General features: G+C 42.6%; 1 protein-coding gene across 1 annotated transcript in view; it reads right to left on the bottom strand.

Moving 5' to 3' along the window:
- Positions 1-18882, bottom strand: part of fbxw7 (F-box and WD repeat domain containing 7) — a 99898-nt gene that overhangs the window by 67666 nt on the left and 13350 nt on the right. The window contains exons 3-5 of the mRNA XM_079159942.1: positions 18098-18178; positions 1441-1689; positions 635-1180 (exon numbers count right to left, since the gene is read on the bottom strand). Of these exons, the coding sequence (XP_079016068.1) occupies positions 635-1180; positions 1441-1620 (726 nt within the window). The 5' untranslated portion in view covers positions 1621-1689; positions 18098-18178. The remainder of the gene's footprint in view (positions 1-634; positions 1181-1440; positions 1690-18097; positions 18179-18882) is intronic.

Raw genomic sequence — 18882 nt, 5'->3', positions numbered from 1 at the left:
AAACGCTCCTCAGTCCAGGCTTATGTTTAATCTCTTATTACTTCAGATCTGTCCTATTCAATCCTCACTTGTCAATGGTTTGTATGTGCATGTTTAAATATGAAATGTAGTTCCAGTATCCTAATCCCTCGACTGGGAAGGTTTCGTCACCGCCTGTTAAAGAGAACACAGCAGGACTTTGCATTGCAGTAACACACTGATGCCAAAAGAGGGCACTGCTGTCTTTAATATGACGGCACATTGTGTGGAGTTCTCACAGCAGCTGTGCGATCATAACCAAACACTGCCTGTGACAAACATCTGGAACGTCTGTGTCTGCTGCAGGGACTCTAAAGAGTCAGTTCACTCAAATGATGTATGTTTTGGAACTGAGGTCTGCAAAGGATTTATGTTTTATTTGCTCAACATTTATGGTTCCTGTCTCTGAGATACAAACGGAGGTGAATGGAATTGTGCTCGTGTTGCCAATAGTATTGAAAAATTAGACAGCGACTTCTCTTCCAGAACCAGTGACCCCGTTAACTGTGGAGGATTCCCAGAACTCCCTGTGAACGGTTTACACAGGAACTATTTATTCAGTGGAAGGTAGAGGGCTTCCAATGAAAACTGTTCAACAAAAAGCAGCTGTGCTTACCTTCTTGTTGGAAGAGCTTTGGTGAGTACAACCCGAGTCCAGGTTGTTATTGGGGGCAGACACATTGTTCCTGAGAGAGGGAGACCGCAGCCCTTCCTCCCTCTCTCCTTCCTCCTCCTCTTCCTCTTCCCTCCCACTCTCCGCAGAATGCTCAAAGTCATCACTGTCTTGGTCCATCTCTTCCTCGTCCTCATCCTCCTCTTCCTCCTCGCCCTCTTCCCTCTCCTCTTCCTCCCGTCCCTGCTCCTCCCCGCCCTCTGTCCTCTCCTCCGCCTCCTCCTCCTCCTCCTGGTGACTGCTGCTGTTGTTGTTCTCTTCCTCTTCCTCCTCCTCCTCGTCCTCCTCGCCCAGCGGCTGGCCTCGTAGTCGTAGCCTCTGCTCCGGCCCCCACATCCATCGGGCTCCCTTCTCTCCTCCGTTCACTTCGTTTGGCGGGCCCTCCTCGTCGTCCTCCCCGTCCTCCTCTCCCCGAGGGCCGTTGCTGGCTCCCGATTCACTTGGCGCCCATGGTTGTTCTCTCTCGCCATCAACCTGCGACGCCTCAGGCTGTGAAGGGCCAGAAAAAGAAAAGAAAATTCAATGCCTCAGAGGAAAGGTCCGATGCTAAATTAAATCCGTTGCCTAAAAGTTACTAATTGGTAACCACAGCGCAGGCCTAAATCAAATTTACACAATTACATCGATTTGATCTATGCATCTTCCCACTTCATCCTACAGTTCGCTAATCCAATTTAGGTTATAGGTTTTGTATCTCAAACCCTCCCGTAGGACGACTCTATTACTTGTTGAATGTCAGTTGGCCTCACCCGTTGCTGCAGCTGCTCTTCCTCCTCTACTACCCGGTTCATGTGCTCATCCTCATCACCCTCCTCTGCTGCCTGCTGGGGTGCCCGGGCCGTGGAGGAGGCGTTACCTCGGACTGCCGGACCCCCCGGCCCCCGACTCCGCCTGCTGCTGCTGCCCCCCGACAGCAGATCCTGGTTCATTTCCAAAAGCCAGCTTGCTACCTCCTGGACCTTCGCTAGGCTGTCTGAGGAGGAGAAGGACTTGGCATTCTGCAAAGAGACGCACACACACAACAAAAAAGACACAGATTGTTAAAATATGTCAATTGTTTACTGGTGTCCACACTCGGCTTGTGTTTCTGAAGCAAACATCAAACGACTGCTAGAAAGAAAGAATCATTGCACACACGCACGCACACGCACCTGCTTGTTTCCTCCCAGATAATCGTGAATGTCCTTCACCATATTCTATTCTTGCCCCCGATGTAAAATAATGGACATTAAACATTTGCTCTTGGAGCCACACTATCGCTGCTCAGCAGCAGAGCAGGAAAAAAAAGGTGGGAGTGATTGTGTTTGGCTTCAGATCACACAGCGTTGGAAGCAGAGTCTCACATGAAGACGGATGGGCCGAAAAGCCTTGAGAGCTACTTGTGTTCCAGGTTTCTAAGTCCAATCTGTCAAATCCAAAAGCAAAACGCGGCTTAAATGTACCAGAAGCATGTCCAACAACTGTCCTTTAGAGGAGTCTGCAAGCTGCATTTAAATAAAAGACATGTTTATCTTCTAGATCCGCTGTCTTGCTGCTACGCATCCTCTGTATTATACACACGAGTCACAAAGCTTACTTACGTAATGTCTCAAACCGTAGAATCGAACGATGGGCCTCAAAGCTTTATCTACAATGAGACAGCTTCTCCCTCTGACACAGAGTCCCAGAAGCGGCGACGCAGACGGGAATCACACTCGTATCTAATCTGTCACCATCAAACCATCATCTCTCTTGAGCTTGAAGTACATTTCAATCCACATGTCCTCACTCATGTGGATACCTTAACTCTGGGTTTTGCGTCGTCACTTGAGGCTTTAACGATGTTCTAACGGCAATCTTTTCTTCATGCTTTTGTGAGTTTGATTAAACAGACCCTGTATCAGCCACCACTCCATGCCTCATGTCCAAATCTTTCCCCATGTCGATTCCCAAATTAGGCTTCATCCCAAAATCTTGTTAGATGTTTCGACATTTCTAGAAAAGTTGTTCTACTGGGAGCAGTGGTTCATTATGTTTGGTATATTCCATCACACCCTCAAAAACCCTTTTAACCTCTTTACAGGGTAGCTCGAAAAATCAAATAGTATTACAATATTACAGCCAGGGTTATACTGTGGAGCTTTCCTTCTGTACTAAGAGTCTCAGGAAAGAGATGGTGCCGCGTGAGGTACAGATTATAAATTTGATTTGTGGCTATCCTTATTAAAACGGTTTCCTTCAAAGAAACTATTCTTGTCTAAAGATGGTTGATGTTTAAATAGATGGAACAAGTATCACTAGTACTACAGTCTTTATTGATATTAGATTTGCAAGTAATATTCCCATTTTTCCACAGGCAGTATATTTGAGTGCAAGTGCTGATCATTTGCTGGCAGCTCTGTGTGTTTCTAAACAAAAAATCACTTTTGGAGGACACAGTTTGTATCATAACGTTGAAAGTCCACTGAGCCGAGTCAAAATATTCTAGTTAAACCACTGAGATTTAATGTAAAACACAAAGGAGGTGTATCCTCTTTGCTTTAGGTTTCTTAACATCCAAATCCATGGATTCTGAAACCACGACACAAACTCAAACAAACACTCAAATCGACTTAATAGACACATTTTATTTTACTGACTCAACATTCAAGTAGCCAGAAAGACTTCTGTAAAAGAAGGTAAGTGGTGTGACTCTTGGATTTGTGGGTTGGCAGTTCTTAAGTCTTTTAAGTAACAATGACTTCCTCCAATACATGTGAAGCTTTAAGACAAGTAGTAAGAACTCAAGTGAAGCTTCTTAATGCAAGAGAACCAACTTTGCATAAATTAGTAGCAGTGAAGTTGTTTTTAACACCAAATATGGCCAATCGAGGAATTTCTTACTAATCGGCTATACTGATTAAAAAGGCCAATAAGAGTAATTCATTAATGCAATCCATGAAACAGACATACAGATGACATAAATAAACACACAATGGAATATAGTTCATTCAGGAAACTGGGGCAAAGGCTTCACCCGAGCAACGAGACGCTTTAAAAAAAAAAAAGGGAGAGAGAAATTCCCATGAGTCGTGAAAAGGCCAAAAAGATTAGAGAGACGGTTTAATATTTCATGCTTCGTTATTTTGTAAAAGAGTACAAATGAAAAGAAGCCGCTTGGTTGCAGCCATTTCCTTCTTAATGCAATGAGCATTGTTATGCATACAGCCTATATTGGATTGATTTTAATAACTATAATGTACTTGAAGTGTTATTATATTAGCTACATAATTACAGTGCATCCCAAGGCAGTTAAAACATCATTAAAGCTGAGCGCACACTTCTTCCCTGTCACGTAACATGCACATTGTGATTGAAGACCACATGGTGGTCATGCAGTTACGTACATTTCTCAAAGAAGTCCACAATAAACACACAAGGGGTCTTCCAAACAGCTGGCTTTTTTGTGAACACCAAGACAAACTTGGCAAGAATCCTTAATCTTTAAAAAAATAATATTTCTGGTTAAAAGCTTTATTGGATATCCTCTTTATTCTTGATTTATAGACTAGTTACAGCCGGCGGTTCACTGTCAGGCACATGAGGTCACAGCTTCACTACTGGTCACACACACACACACACACATTCCTGAGAAGAAGTGTAATTGTGTCTGCTTTAAGGTGCCAGCGGCCTTTTTCACTGCCTAAATGCGGTCTTCAGCTAATCTTCACTGTGACAAATTAGGAATCGGCCGTGCAAAATCTCCAAATCTCCTCAATGAATGACTGCGAAATGAGAACATTTCTTCAGGAGGCTCACATACTCGTCCGTCTCAGGGAAACCGAATGGCTTTGACTTTGAGGAAGAAGTCACCGGTCCCTTTATGTGCGTCTGTCTCTGCTGCGCGGTGCCGGTGCTGCGCTGGGAAGCATTAGACCCATCTCAGATTGCACGGAGCCCTCGCGGGACTGTTCAGTTCACTGCTGTGCGCTCAGAAGAGGAAGGCTATGAATAGCTAAAGCTGTCCCTGCCTTTTACCGGAACGGCCGAGGTTTCCGTCATTAGTTTCCTAAACACAGCGTGAAATTAGCTTGTTGTCGCTGTTGATCTTCAAACAATTGTGTGTGGTGCAAACAGTAAGCGAGGGTGACGCACAGTAAAAACATGCTGCTGATAAAACAGGGCAAATGTAAGAGTTTGGATTCATTTGTTGGTCGAGAGCTTTATTGTGTTTGTTTAATTATAGTCGGAAAAAACCTTATTGTTGTATATACTGTATATAGTTCACCTTCAATTAGACAGAAAGGCACCTTTAAAACGGTAAGCAGACCATGGTGACTACTGTGTAGACCAGAACAGAGTGTACACTTATAAAACTGCTCTTCTGTTGGCGTGTTTAACGTGGTCGGACACAAACAAAGATTTCAGGAACACATGTAGTGAACAAAGACTTGGCACATGGCCTTTAGTATTGCACGACTAAGAATAGAGACTGATGAATGAGACTTGTGCGTGCAAGAGCGATGTAGTGGACACAAATAGCTGTGGGAAGCTGGAGGGGGCAGGTGTGAACTTGTGTTTCCTGAAGCAAACAGGTGACACAGGTGCCCGAGGGGGATGGAGAGCCACTGAGAGTAAACAGAAAATCAGAGCGGAGAGATTTCAAAAGGTTTGTGGGCAGCCTGGGAGGGATCGCCTTAGAGGGACGGCAGAACGCAGCCAATCACCTTCTCAGCGGAGCGAATGATACGCTGCAGTCTGTGCTGTCGACCTCATTAATAGCACCGTTAAGCATGTTATAATAGATGCTTGTCAGAGCAATAACATGTTTATAGACCAGCCCTGATAATGTGTGGCCAGCAGTGTTACATAAATCCAGACCGTCCCGGGTGTAGCAGCTGATGGGGAGGGGTTGGGATTTCATCAGAAGTCACTTCAGAAAGAATGAGCTTCTGTTGGGTGGATGTGGACAGACGGATCTACATGATGGGACGGGTGGGCAACAGGTATGCATCGACTTTCTATGGAGAGCATCGGATGAAGTCCAAACTTTTTTCCTACCACTGTAGACAAAAACTGAAACCAAAAGTCAGTTAGTTCATGTTCATGAGTTAAAATAACAGCCGAGTTATTTCTCAAACAGCCCACTCAATCACTGCCGATTCAACTTCAACTCAAAAAGCAGTCGGAGATGCAATCTAGTGATGGCTTTGATGTTGTAGGCCAGAAGTAAGCCGTTCGAAATTTGCTGCAAATGTATGATTTCCAAATGATTTATAAGTGTTTCCTGAGCAATATGCAGTATCTGATCAGTAAAGGCATTTTAACTGTTCTGTATCAGTCTGAACCTGTTGCACTCTCTGTGCCAGATGTCAGAGAAATTAGATTTTTCTTCTCAACTGCAAATCTCTCCTTGAGAAATTATCTTTCACATAGTACTTACAAAACACAAATAAAAAAAAAAGATTATTCCCACAGGGAAGCTTTCAGTCGATATACCATTAACGGATTTTTAAAACTCTCTTAAATACCAATAATATTAACGGCCTAGAAGTCCAGTACTGATCAGGTTACAGAAGTCAGGCGCTCATATATTTCACTGCAGAGCCTTTAGAGTCAGCAGAACTCCTATTATCATCTCCCAATAAACGCCGGTTTTATTTAAGCTGGTTAAGAAAGCAACGTTTTCAAGGTGAAGAGGAAAAAAGAGACAGTTTGGACAGAAGTTTCTGAAGACACTTGGGTTCAATTAGATAAGAAAGTGGTGCCAAAAGTCAAATATTACATTTTCAAGAAAATGTTTCAAGGGTGTCTGAGCTGAACACACTTTGTGTAACATCTGTCACCACCACTGTCTCCAGTTTATTTGTGATTTAAGTCTGGTTTAATGGGGTGTGAAGGTTCTCTTCTTGTTCCGGTGATTGAGGTTATATATTGTACACTGAAATTATTTTGGACAAAATAATCAGTGTTCTACTGACACCACTTTATGAATCATTGCTGTCTGATGGTGGTTGATTGTTAAAACAAAGAGGCATCTATGAAAACATTTATTTCAAATCGTTCAAGTGCATGATGTGCTGATGAGGAGATTCTGTGTTTGATGTTAGATTCGGAGACCTGAGAGCAATGTGTGTGTGGGGGGGGGGGGGTAAAGTGTGACAATGATCTCTGAAAAAGATGAAACTTGACTTAAAAAGATACTCGATTGATTCAAGCCTGCTGGAAACATCGAGCACACAAACCTTGTAGAGAATGAGGAAAGACAATTAGAGGACTGAGCCGAACACATAAATCTCACTGATATGACCTCCATAGAGCAGCGGGACAGGACAGGAAGGATTGGCTGTTCACCAAGCACATGGTAACAGATATAGATCGAGCAGCTGGTGTATAGTGGCTCCTCTTGGATGTTCAAATAGCCTGATAGCAGCGGGACATTGGTGGAGACTGAACAAACAAAGGGTGTAAGAAAATATTTGATGTTATGTTTGTGATACTGTATCAATTTTGTATCACTATCTAAAAATAAATATAGAGTGTGTGTGTGTGTGTGTGTGTGTGTGTGTGTGTGTGTGTGTGTGTGTGTGTGTGTGTGTGTTTGTTTACATTTTGTATTTGCTTGATTTGTTTAGCTTAGGAATCCTGAAAGTACTTTCATACTCATGTAGGCAAATGTTTATTCCTTTGCTCAGGTTCCACAACAAGTAAAGCTATAGTGTTGGATGCTACAGGGAATGTGCTAAATCCTTTTAAAAAGTAAACTTTTCTTCACTCATATTTTATGCTGATTGCGGCGTGTTCTTCATACAATGAAACTTTGCCTAAAGACAGATTAAAAACGCAATATACTGCCTTGATTACAGTATATGGTAATGTCTTGTAACCCCTGTATCACGACACATATTGTATTGCCAGATTCTTGCCAGCACACAGGCCTAGAATAAACCACAGACTGTATATAAGAAGAGGATAAGAAAGTATTCATTGTGACGTTTGTGGACTGCCGTTTTGAAGCCTTGAAGTCGGCGATTTGGCCGTCGCCATCTTGAATTTTTGCAACCAGTGAACGGAAGTTACCATAATTGGAATGCGGAGAAGTGACGTTGAGAAGCCGTATACAGCTCTGGTAACTGCACAAACCAATATTAGTATTATTATCTCATACCGGCCTCCTGAATAACTGCCACAAATGACTTATAAACTATTGACTTTTGCCATTATAAATTCTTTGAGCCAAGAAATGTATGAAAAAAAAGTTTTCCAAGATTCCTACAAAGTGTAGAGATCCTATAAATACTCTTCGTTTGTTGAATTCTTTGTGTCTCCGATTCAATGCAGCAGCCATTGATCGGCGTTTCTATTTAGAGCCGGTGCCCTGTGACGTCTCAGAGGAAGAAAGTGAGACCTCACTCCCCGAGCTGCTCCACAGAGGGAGAACGCTTTACTTCACACTTTAAAGTACTTCACTTTGACAATGCTGTCTCGGGAAAACAACTTATTTTCAACATAAAAGTGACATTAAGGTCTCGTCTACAAGCACCACGCCTCCTCTAAAACAATCGCTCATTATCTCTTTATTTGAATTGTTGCCATGCAACAGCCCAATAATACCACAACATTTTGCTTGGTGTATTTCTGTCATTACTCAGAGAGCCTAAATCTCGTTGGAAACCAAAGACAATCAATCTGTACTGGGAGAACGGCCTTCTGCCAGAAGGGACTTGAAATCCCAGTCAGTGCCGGCCAACTATGAAAGCAGTCATGAGCACAAACAACGAAGAGGGAACCCGAGATGCTACAGCCATGAGGCAGAAGTCACACTCTCATACATACACACACACACTGGCACGCGCACACAAGCACTTAAGACACAATCCCGTTTGGCTTTTATTTGTTCCATTAGAAAAAGCTTCTTCTCCTCCGGTAAACCACAGGCCGTCTGAAGGCATCCATTTAAATGACTCCGCCAGCTGAAAGCAAGTCCACTGTTGTCAAGGCAGCAAGACAGCAGTTAAATCACCTGCTTCCATTAAATAATCAATTACCGCGCCGCTCTCCCTGGCAGCACACTTCTTATACCTGGGAAATTGTTTCAGCCAACCAAAGGCAAGATAAACAAGGACGCTGCATTTCACACGCTGTGCTTTCTGCAAATATGCTTTCAGGCCCCTGTGCGATACCGCTTTAAAAAACGCACACAGCCGACTGATCGGAGAGGCCGCGGAGAGACGCAGACGTGGCTCCGTCGGTTACCTTTGCTTGAGGTGGGCAGCCGGCGGCCAGTCGCTGCAGCTGTTCTGAAGTGTGGCTGGAGAAGAGATCCGAGCAGCACGCCGTGCGGCCCAATCTCTTCATCAAAGAGGAGATGAAGCTGCAGCCACAACCGCACATCGACTTGCTCATTAGTAGCCCCGGCTGCTCTGGGGTAAGACGACGTGTTGGAAAAGAGAGGCGAGCTGCAAGCCACAGCCACTTCCTGGGTCCTCGTCAAATCCCCTCACAGCTGGTGCCTTTGTCTGTAATTATTCCACATGGTGCTGCTCCACAGGTACTCCATCTACCGTCTATCTACACTCAGCGGAATGCAGACGCCGACGCTCACCTTAATCCACAGTAACCGCACGAGAGTTGTGAAGTGCAGTTTGTCGGTCCATTTCCCTCGTGATTGCTTCCCACTTACTCCACTCCCTCTGCTGTACTTCTTCTGTCTCTAAACAGCACACACCTCCTCCTCCTCTTCCTGTAGCTCTCCTTTGCCCATCCACAAAACACCGATACTGCAAATAATACTCAGGATGCAATGTCTGCCACTACTGGCTTCTGTCCCCCACCATTTCCATGCATGTCTTTCCACCGCCTTCGGCTGCTGTGCAATGAGGATGCTATCGCCGCCAATGCTGCTGCTGCCACCACTGTACAGCCCCCCCCCCTCCTCCAGCGGTAAACCACTCAGACTGAGCTCCTCCAACTTGCCGATAAAAGTGCTTCCCGTGACATCTGAGCTCCTGGCTGTTCCATTAATTGAGGAAGCAGTGGACAGAATATTAGAAGAAATCCAAGCCACTCTGCGTGCACCAGAAGGACTGATGAGCATGATACAGCCAGAGACGCAGAGGGGGAGGGGTCCGGGGGAAGCGTTTAAGGGACAATAACAGAGCAGACGAGATTATTATGGTAATAATCTGTCACTGCGGTCAAGATGTGGCTGATGACTGCAGTAATAATTAAGAGAAATAAAATGACATTTATAACAGTTTCTCTAACTGATCAAGAGTGGAAAATGAATTATTAAGTTATTAAGCTTTTATGAATGCAATTAGACAGAGCACATTATATGACACATGCAGCCAGCGTGTCTGTGATTAGTGCCAATAAAGTGCAAACATCTGCAATAAAAGTGCACCCTTTTTAATTCCCTGTGAGAGTCAACATCTGCCCCAGCTTCAGGGAGACGGCGCGCTCACTGCTCAGCTCATCCACGACGTTTACACCCGACGAGTTTTTTAGTGACGCTCGGGAGGCGACGTGAACATTGTTCAGCACAGTAGCTAATAGTTACCAGAGGTGATGAAGCTGTGAGGCCTTGGGAGGGAGAGAGAGAGATAGCGAGTGGGAGAGGCGGTAATAACGGCAAGGCAAAGACGGACGATAAACTGAGAATGGGTTCTCTGTTAGAGGAACAACAGCAGCTTGCTATTAATAGCACACACATAACCTTAAATGGCTAATTCAGATTTACCGCCTGCTATCGCTGCCAATACAAAGACAATGAAACATGGTAAAGGCTATGCGGGTAAGAGGTCGAGCGATAGTGGATTTTCTTTAAAGATTTTCTTTCGGAGGGTTCTGTGCGTTTTGTTGCCTCACTTTCACTCACTCTACAGCAACCGATTTCAGGTTGCCGTGACCGGTGTAAGGAGAGTCTTTCCTTACTATTTCTAATAGATTTATGGATGTTTATTCACGACGGACATCGGAGATAATATATCCTCTGGAAGTGTTAATCACAGAATCTAAAAGTGTTCCTCATGTCTTTGAATTAGGAGTTATGACTCAATGAACGACTGCAATGTTTCACGCAAACTGCACCTCACAGTTAATAAACCTAAACCTCCGTCTTGTACGACAGTGAACTCACTCTTCTTTGGACCGTTAGGACATCACACACACACACACACACACCATTTAAAAACGTGACCGTAAGTTTGACAGCTCAGAATCCAACTGATCTCCTCCAGTTCTTTGTCCTTTTTCACCAGCCGCGACCGCAGCAAGGCTGCTATTTGTTTCCCCCTGTGAGACTATGCCGGAGTGTTTATATTTTTTGTCAGTGGACAGATTTCGTCACCACCATTACGGTAAAATGCAGTCACGAATCTTTACAGATGTGAAGCTGAGTTTAAAATAAAGGTTGAGTTAGAAGCTAGGACACGTCTCTCCTCAGTTTGTCCCGCTAAGAGCAAATCTGAGTCTAGTAATGTCTACATAAGGTTTATGTGAAAATAAATTGGCTTCATAGTGTATCCACAGAGGGTACAGAAGTATTTTGGCCCTGGGCTGTCCACCCCGCTGTTCAGTGCTCTACTACTGGCTGGGTTAAACGACGCAGAGAGATCCACTTTAAAAATCGACAGCCATTAGTCTCTTTTCATGTGGATATTGCAAAAAAATGACAACTGTTATTGCTGCATCCGTTTATTTGGGTGGCGTGCATCATAAAATCATGTGACCGACAAAGTAAAAAAAAAGGTGGTGAAAGGGGTAATAAGGAAGCACTTTAAGAGGTTCTCCTCGCTCGCTCGCACATCTTGGTGTCGTTGATGAGAGTGCCAATAAAAGGTGACACCTCACTGTGAATCACTTCCTCCAACACCAGGTCGCCGTCGCCCCGGAACAACCAGCGCATCAGGAGAGAAATTGAACACATCTGTAATCATCTAGAAAGGAAAGGAAACTATCAAACTGGAACGAGGACAAAGGGTTGCATTAACGAAAGTCAAACCTTCCCTTCACGTGTGCAGCGGCGAACATTACGGCAGAACAGCGACTAAATGGTTTCGTCTTAAATCAGAAGAAATAAAAAAAAAAAAAAGCATCACGTTCAGTGTTTTGTTCTTTTCTTCGGCCAGGACTGTAAGGCGGGGTGAAAGGGTGCCCTGCTCATTATTTATAAATATTGCTTTTTGCCGTGTCAGCGCACCGCTTCGGTATCGATCCATAAAGAGGAGACTCGCTGCACCACAGCGGAGGGTTTCAGAGGAAGACATAATGACTCAAGGCTTACACGCGGCACGGATGGGGAGCATCGAATCCCACTGGGCCAGCTCGACTGGCATCTCACATGGAATGAATATCGCTGGATTACTCCAAATAAAAACGGACTATATGAATTCTACAGTGTGCCTACTCAAGTAATATTCAGCACTGCATTAACTGAACAAAAGCAGTTCGGATCGATACTGCGCTCCATAACGATCTGTGTTGTTGCTTGTACTCAAAGGGGGGAATCAGGCATTGGACGAAGCTGTTGTTGAGTTCACAATGAGTGCAATATACAAAGTCAATTTAATGCGTATACCACTGTCATCTCCAAGGAATGATTGTGTAGTCCTAAAACTGTTTATTGACTAGATTAAAAATCTACCACTATATGTTTGAAGAGCCCAGAATGGATTGAAACAGGCTGACTTCAAAACTTATTTAGTTTTTAAAAGGGAATTAAACGCCATAAAATACGTTTGACAAAGTCTATGAGACGTGCATCTCAACAGTTGATGTAAAACAAAACGGCAGCCTGAAGGCCAATGCAGCTTTTTGTGCAACAAATGTAACTTCAGTCGTAGGTAGAGTGCTGGATGAGGATCATAGCTGTAGTCATCTCTCACCACAAACAATCAGAGTGGCTCAAAACAAAAAGCTGTTGTCTCTGCTTCTACTGTCGTCTGAAATGTAGCATCCTTACACCGCCTGCTGAACACACTGCAAAATATTTTTCTCTTAAAATAGCCTTTATTAATGTACTCAAAGAATATTTACTAAATCTAATCTTCACCATCTTCTGCTGTTGTGTTTTCACGTATGATTTTCTGTTGAAGCTAGTGAGGAACTGAAATCTATTGAATTATAACTTGTCCCTGCGTGTAAACATCTTGTGTCCGGAAATGTTTCGATGTCTCCAAGACGAATCTACTAAAATGCTTTTTTTTAAATCATCCAAACATGTTTGCTGGTTGTATGTTCACATTCTCAGCGCATGAAACACTGAAATAAATCGATAATTCTATTCCCAAAAACTTGCACGACTCAAACTCATGCACTTCATCCTTAGTTAAGCTACTGTGAAGCCTCTTTGTATTATTATTCATTACTGAAACACAACACTTCATGGCTTTTCAGCCGTAAAAATCTACGACCGAGACATGTTCTAGGCTGCACACACAGAAATGTCGGGATGCACCAATTCTCCTGATACAAACTGGTTACAAAATCCTTGTTATGGAGCGAGAGTGATGATCCGATACCAGTGCTCTTTTTTTTTAATCAAGGTGTAGAGCCAACGACACTGTACACCTAGCTACATGAATCTAACGGGTCATAAAAACACACTTTAACCTCCACTGATGATCTCTTCATTGATTTAACTTGTTTCACAAAGTCAGACTTGATATTTGTTTTCTTGGCAAGTAAGAAGATGCATTTACACATTGAAAGCCAAAGAAAAGAAAAAGAGAAAAATAAATGCATCGTTGCAAAGTTCTTAAACATTTACAATACACCATGTTCATATTGACAATCTCTAAAAACTAAACTTGTACAGTTGAGTTAAAAATCATTTAGTTTCTTAACATTATTGTCATGATGTCAATGTAAAGCACTCATGTAAAAGGTTTTAAAGCCGTGATCCTCTTCGATGAATAAAGCCAATAGCGCTGCGACTGCCGTCTGGTGAGTAAATCTACAGCTCGCTCTTCATGGAGACAACTGATGAAGCCACTAGTGAGACATTAAAGTAGACAGCTGTAAGTAACCACGGTCTACTGTTTATAGAGTCTATATGCTTCCCAAACAAAACAGAACTTCACAGAGGTAAATTATTAAGCCAACAGTGACCTAACCGTTAGTGTTTAAATATCAAAGAGAGCAACATGCTATAAGCAATACGATTTGTAGACAAATTACTTCAGTGGTTATTAATCAAGTGGCAAATGGTGCCATTAATCTCTTCAAACCAATTAGTGGTTGATACATTTAAGTGGGCGTGCAAATTATGTCCTTAATTATCAGGAAGCTCCCAAATTTGGACACACTGAAAGGGAACGCAGTGATGAAGTGGGGTAGTAAAACAGTTTCTGTTAAAAGGACGAGTCATTAATTTCAAAACCGCACAAATCTGTGTGTCACTTTGAACAAAAGAAACAAATCCTCAACATTATCACAAGATGTGTAGTTTGCAGACAGACCGTTTCCTCTGAGGAGGCAGCACTCTAGTGGAGAAAAGGCAGATTGTGGATCATTTCTCACCACCGGAGAACATGCACTTACGAGCATAATTATACTGATAATTATAGTAATAATGATACATACATAATAGGGCTGGGCCATAATTAAATGTATCATCTTTCAATGGAATCATATCGGGATAAAGTCATAAATTCTCAAATTCCTCCGAAAATATGACGTGAAATACTTTGAGGGAATATCACTTGAAGATTGTGGTTTTGTTTTTACATCACACTTTACATTACTACTCAGTTCAATGACATGTATTTTCTCTATACTTTCACTTGAAACTTGTGTTCATTTTGCACTAAATGTCTTAATTAAATGAGAAAATACTCAGTACTTTATATTAGTTATGGATTTAATTCACACAGGAGTATACAAAAATAGGCTTTATCATGTTGTTATTTCATACAGACTATTTATTTATGCTATACCTTTAAGTGACACATATTGTGATTTCGGCTAAATAGTCCAGACCCAATACATATTGTAACATCAGCAAATTACACTGAAAAGTAAATCTGACCCTCGGCAGAAATCCTCTAAAGCAAGAAGAGGTCCAGTAAAGTCACAAGTTCCTGTCTCCCGACACAGGGACACAGCAGGATTTCCTGTTTCCAACCGGATCTCTAAAGCATGAATGACTGAGAAAGTGTTAACCTCACCCCTCAAAGGATGACACAGATCCTCACATTAAGCTCACCCTGTTACACTGTCAATTTCACAATAAAAACACAAAGCAGCCTCAAAGCAGAACGATAAAAACCAGATATTACAGACCACCCTAACTGATGATTCCCTAATACAGCAGTGAGCAACATATTCCAACCACTAAAAGCCATTATAGGAAAGAAAAAAAAAAGATGATGCTGCAAGCTGGAACTTATGACTCATCTTCTGTATCATCACATTACAAAACACACACCTGATGCAAACAATGCATACCTGGTAAACCACATCTAGAGAGTCAGAAGCACGACTCCTGCTGTCACTAGGACACAGTTTACAATACTGACTTACATTAAGAATAACTGTCCTTTAGTGAACACAACTAAAAGATGCTTATAGAAGATATACACGGCACCTCATTTACTTTCATCTGCTGCAGACCGTTAACGTCAGCGACGTCTCGTGGTTATGTGCAATGCAAACACGACGTTAATCCCGGGCAAAATATGTCAGAATATATGCATAAAATGATAGAATCACTGCAGTTAAAGTTGTTTAAACTTTCCAGACTTCTGAAATGTGCATCAGCAGAGATTTTGTTGTTTTACTGTCCCCAGCAGCTATCCTCCATTATCAATTGTGTGTACGCTCCTCTCTGAAGCAGGCAAAGGGCCGTTCTGAATTATTTACAGAGAATGAGGGGGTGAGAGGTGTGGGACTGATTAGGGAGCGACTCAGAGGATGGTTGAATCTCAGACCTTTCACTGTCTGCTTAGGAAAGCAGTTTCAAATTCTTTTTTTCTTTTTTTTAAAAGACCTTTCGTTGAAATGACAGCAGTGCCCTTCTTCCTACACAGAAGTTGTGCAGCAACGTTTCCTCTATTCCTTCATGTTCAATTTGAAAAGAGAAATCTCTGCCAGCGAATGTAACAGCGTGCTCGGTTCAATGAACAAATATCAAAGTGATTTTGTTTCAAGATGAAACCTTTTGTTTTTCTCAAGTATTTGTCAAAAACATTAATAAATAAAAGACACATTTGTCATTTCTTTTTGCAAAAGACCTTTTCCTGAGCGCAAGGAGAAGACACTGGGATTCACAACCCAAACACTCGTGCTGAATTATTCAAAACCCCATATCAAATTTCCTTTATCCGGTCCGTGAGACCAGTGGGAACAGTTTTAAGGGAAGACAATGTTAACATTTGGACATTTGAGTGCCGGTCCACACTTTAAAAATGCAGCAGCGAGCCACAGCTATGCGCTATCGCTTTACCTTTAATTCACAGGCGCGTGCCGAGGATGAATAATTCATGCCTTGCACCACACTCATGGCTTTAAAAGGAAGAATCCTCCTCACAGCGATGAGAACTGAATACACCATGAACACATTGACTGTGTGCCTTTGACCCCGTAGATACACAAGCAACGACCTCGATGTACACAACGATCAATATCTGCAATTTGACCCTTTGAACAAGCTCAGTGTGAAAAGGTGAAAAATGTGAAAGAAAGTGCCATTTACCAGATTGGAAGCATTTCTATTGTCTCTCAACGGCTCAACCTACTGAAGGTTGAGCTAGAAGCTAACTGTGCTAACAGCGCAATATACAGCAAAAGTGTTGACAGAGCCAACAGTGTTTTATAAGTTTTGTTTTTTTAATAAAACGTTGAAATGTAAAAATGATCCCTACCAATGTCTAAACAAACGGTATAAAATTACCTTTTCAGCACGCACACACACACACACACACACACACACACACACACACCATAACAACTCCAACAACTTCCACTGCGTCTCGTGCTCAAGTGTGAAAGGTCTGCATCCTGCCTGAGATGCTGACAATGAAACCCAGGGTGGGGCCTTCCGAACCGACACTACAGCGATCGCTTTCTTGTCCTCCTTGATCTCTGTGGCACCTTTTTTTTTTTATATTTCATTAGATAACGCATGGCTGGTGTAGACGACGCACTCTGATGTGAAACCTGTCAGCACATTTTCACTTTCTTCCAGGACATATTAACACCAGTATCTTAAAACCAACAACAAAACGGTTAAGGCCCATACAGTAAAGGACAGATAGGCAATGAATAACACTGACATTGATCCAGGTTATAGCATGTTGCATGTAGAGCTGAAACAATTAGACAATTCATCTAACTGGATAACCAACCTGCTTGTTTTATATCACTGCAAACTGCACATCTTCGGGTTTTTGACTGCTGGTTAAAACCAAACATATTACTTGAAGAAAACGACTTGTGATTTCTTTTACATTTAGTTGACTATAAATAAATCTGCAGGTTAATTGATAGTGAAAAACTGTAGCAGTCACAGTAAGCTTGTGCGGCGTTACCACTACACGACGATATGAAACAAAGCACGTCTTCTGTTGTGTCCCATCATGTAAAACAAACTGCCTTTCATCTACAACAACCTGTAGTCATGCGTTGTGGATTACTCACACATATAAATGTGTCATCTTCAGAGTCGAGAAGGAAAAGGAGTCATCACAAGCCCACTTCTGTTCTTAAGACATGAAAAACAAGAACGTGAGATACGTATACTGACGTTAAACACTAGACCCTTCTGGTGTTCCCATTGTAATCTTGCAAAGTTATAATACTAATTGAATGTTCATTTCATCATTTAGATCCGATCCCTTTGTGTAACCAGTGTTTCCTATCGGTCGAGAACGTATTTATGGAGGCTGATGCCACGGTGAAGTGGGAATAAAACGCACTCGATAACAGACCCTTACATGGGAAATGTGTTGCTAGGAAACAACTGGGTTCAAGCTTACATCCCATCAGCTAACGAGAAACACCAACATGACATTAACCTGAGCCTGTTAATGTTTGTGAATGTGTGAAACTGTAAAACGCTCTATACATTAGCAAACCTCATCATCGCCTTTCTAACTGAAGTGTTATATTCTTGTTTGCTTTGTTCACCGTTTATCTTCACAGCGTGTGAACAGAATGCAGAGACAGTCTGAAGAATACAAATATGATTGCAAGGAGCCATACATACATAGATCCCAACATCGAAACAAAGCCTCATATACAGTGTGCTCCACCAAGGCACACTTTACATGTCTTCTTTGTCATCTACAAACACTCCACGTGTACTCTGACCCATTGAAAACAAGCACAAACCTCTTCATTCCTGTGTGTAAACCAGTGCGATAAGCGCTACATTGAGCACAAGTTACACAAACACAAAAACTTCCTGACCCCTGAGGAGCTCACACAGTTGCAGTGTTTACTTACAGTTCTCTCGGTCTGTCTGTCTTTGTTCAGGACACAATTGGTCTTCTCCACTCCAGGTCCGACTCTAAGAGTTGATTCTTTCTGTGGACAAAGGGGGGGGGGGAGCAAGAGGGCCAGAGCAGTGAGATAAGGATGTTGGCATTTCACAGTTTATTCTCTTAAAACCCAGACAGTACACGCCAAAAAAGCTCAAACTTAACAACCTGGCACAACATACAACACCTGCATCAGCGCTCAACGGTGAGTCACCGCCGCAGATGCGTCAGTTCTTCCTCCGTCTCGTCTGAGGGAAGTGAACAGGGAGAAACCGACGGCAAACCAGTGCACAGCTAACAGCATGGACATGATGCAAAGCAAACTGCAATTTGAATTCTCCTCACTTTTTGCGGAAGGAGCGAGGCATGTCCCGATGAGGCTTTTTTGTGGGGTCACGATTAACTTTGGGTATCAGCCGATTCGGAGTCCGAACTGAGACTTTTATACAACGTAATGCTGATTAAAAGGTCTATCTGACACACTGAAATAACAGCTGTACACTGCCAGCTCCGACGCCTTCATTTTCACTTCCTCGTCCTGATACAAATCTATAATGTTTCTAAGTTAGATCAATCATCTTTCCTCCCTGTAAAACTAGATATACAGCATGCTTACATGAGCCAGTACCTACTGGGGAATACTCACAATACATAAACCAACGACACTCCAGCGTCCCTTTCCCCGGGACTTTAAGCTAGAAACACCTGTCACCTCTGGATAACATCTGTTCCTGATGCACATGAACGAGT

The sequence above is a fragment of the Pholis gunnellus genome (genome assembly GCF_910591455.1).
Source record: "Pholis gunnellus genome assembly, chromosome: 5".
NCBI classification, from domain to species: domain Eukaryota; kingdom Metazoa; phylum Chordata; class Actinopteri; order Perciformes; family Pholidae; genus Pholis; species Pholis gunnellus.
Note: the sequence above shows the minus strand (reverse complement) of the source record. Positions and strands in the feature narration are given on the sequence as shown.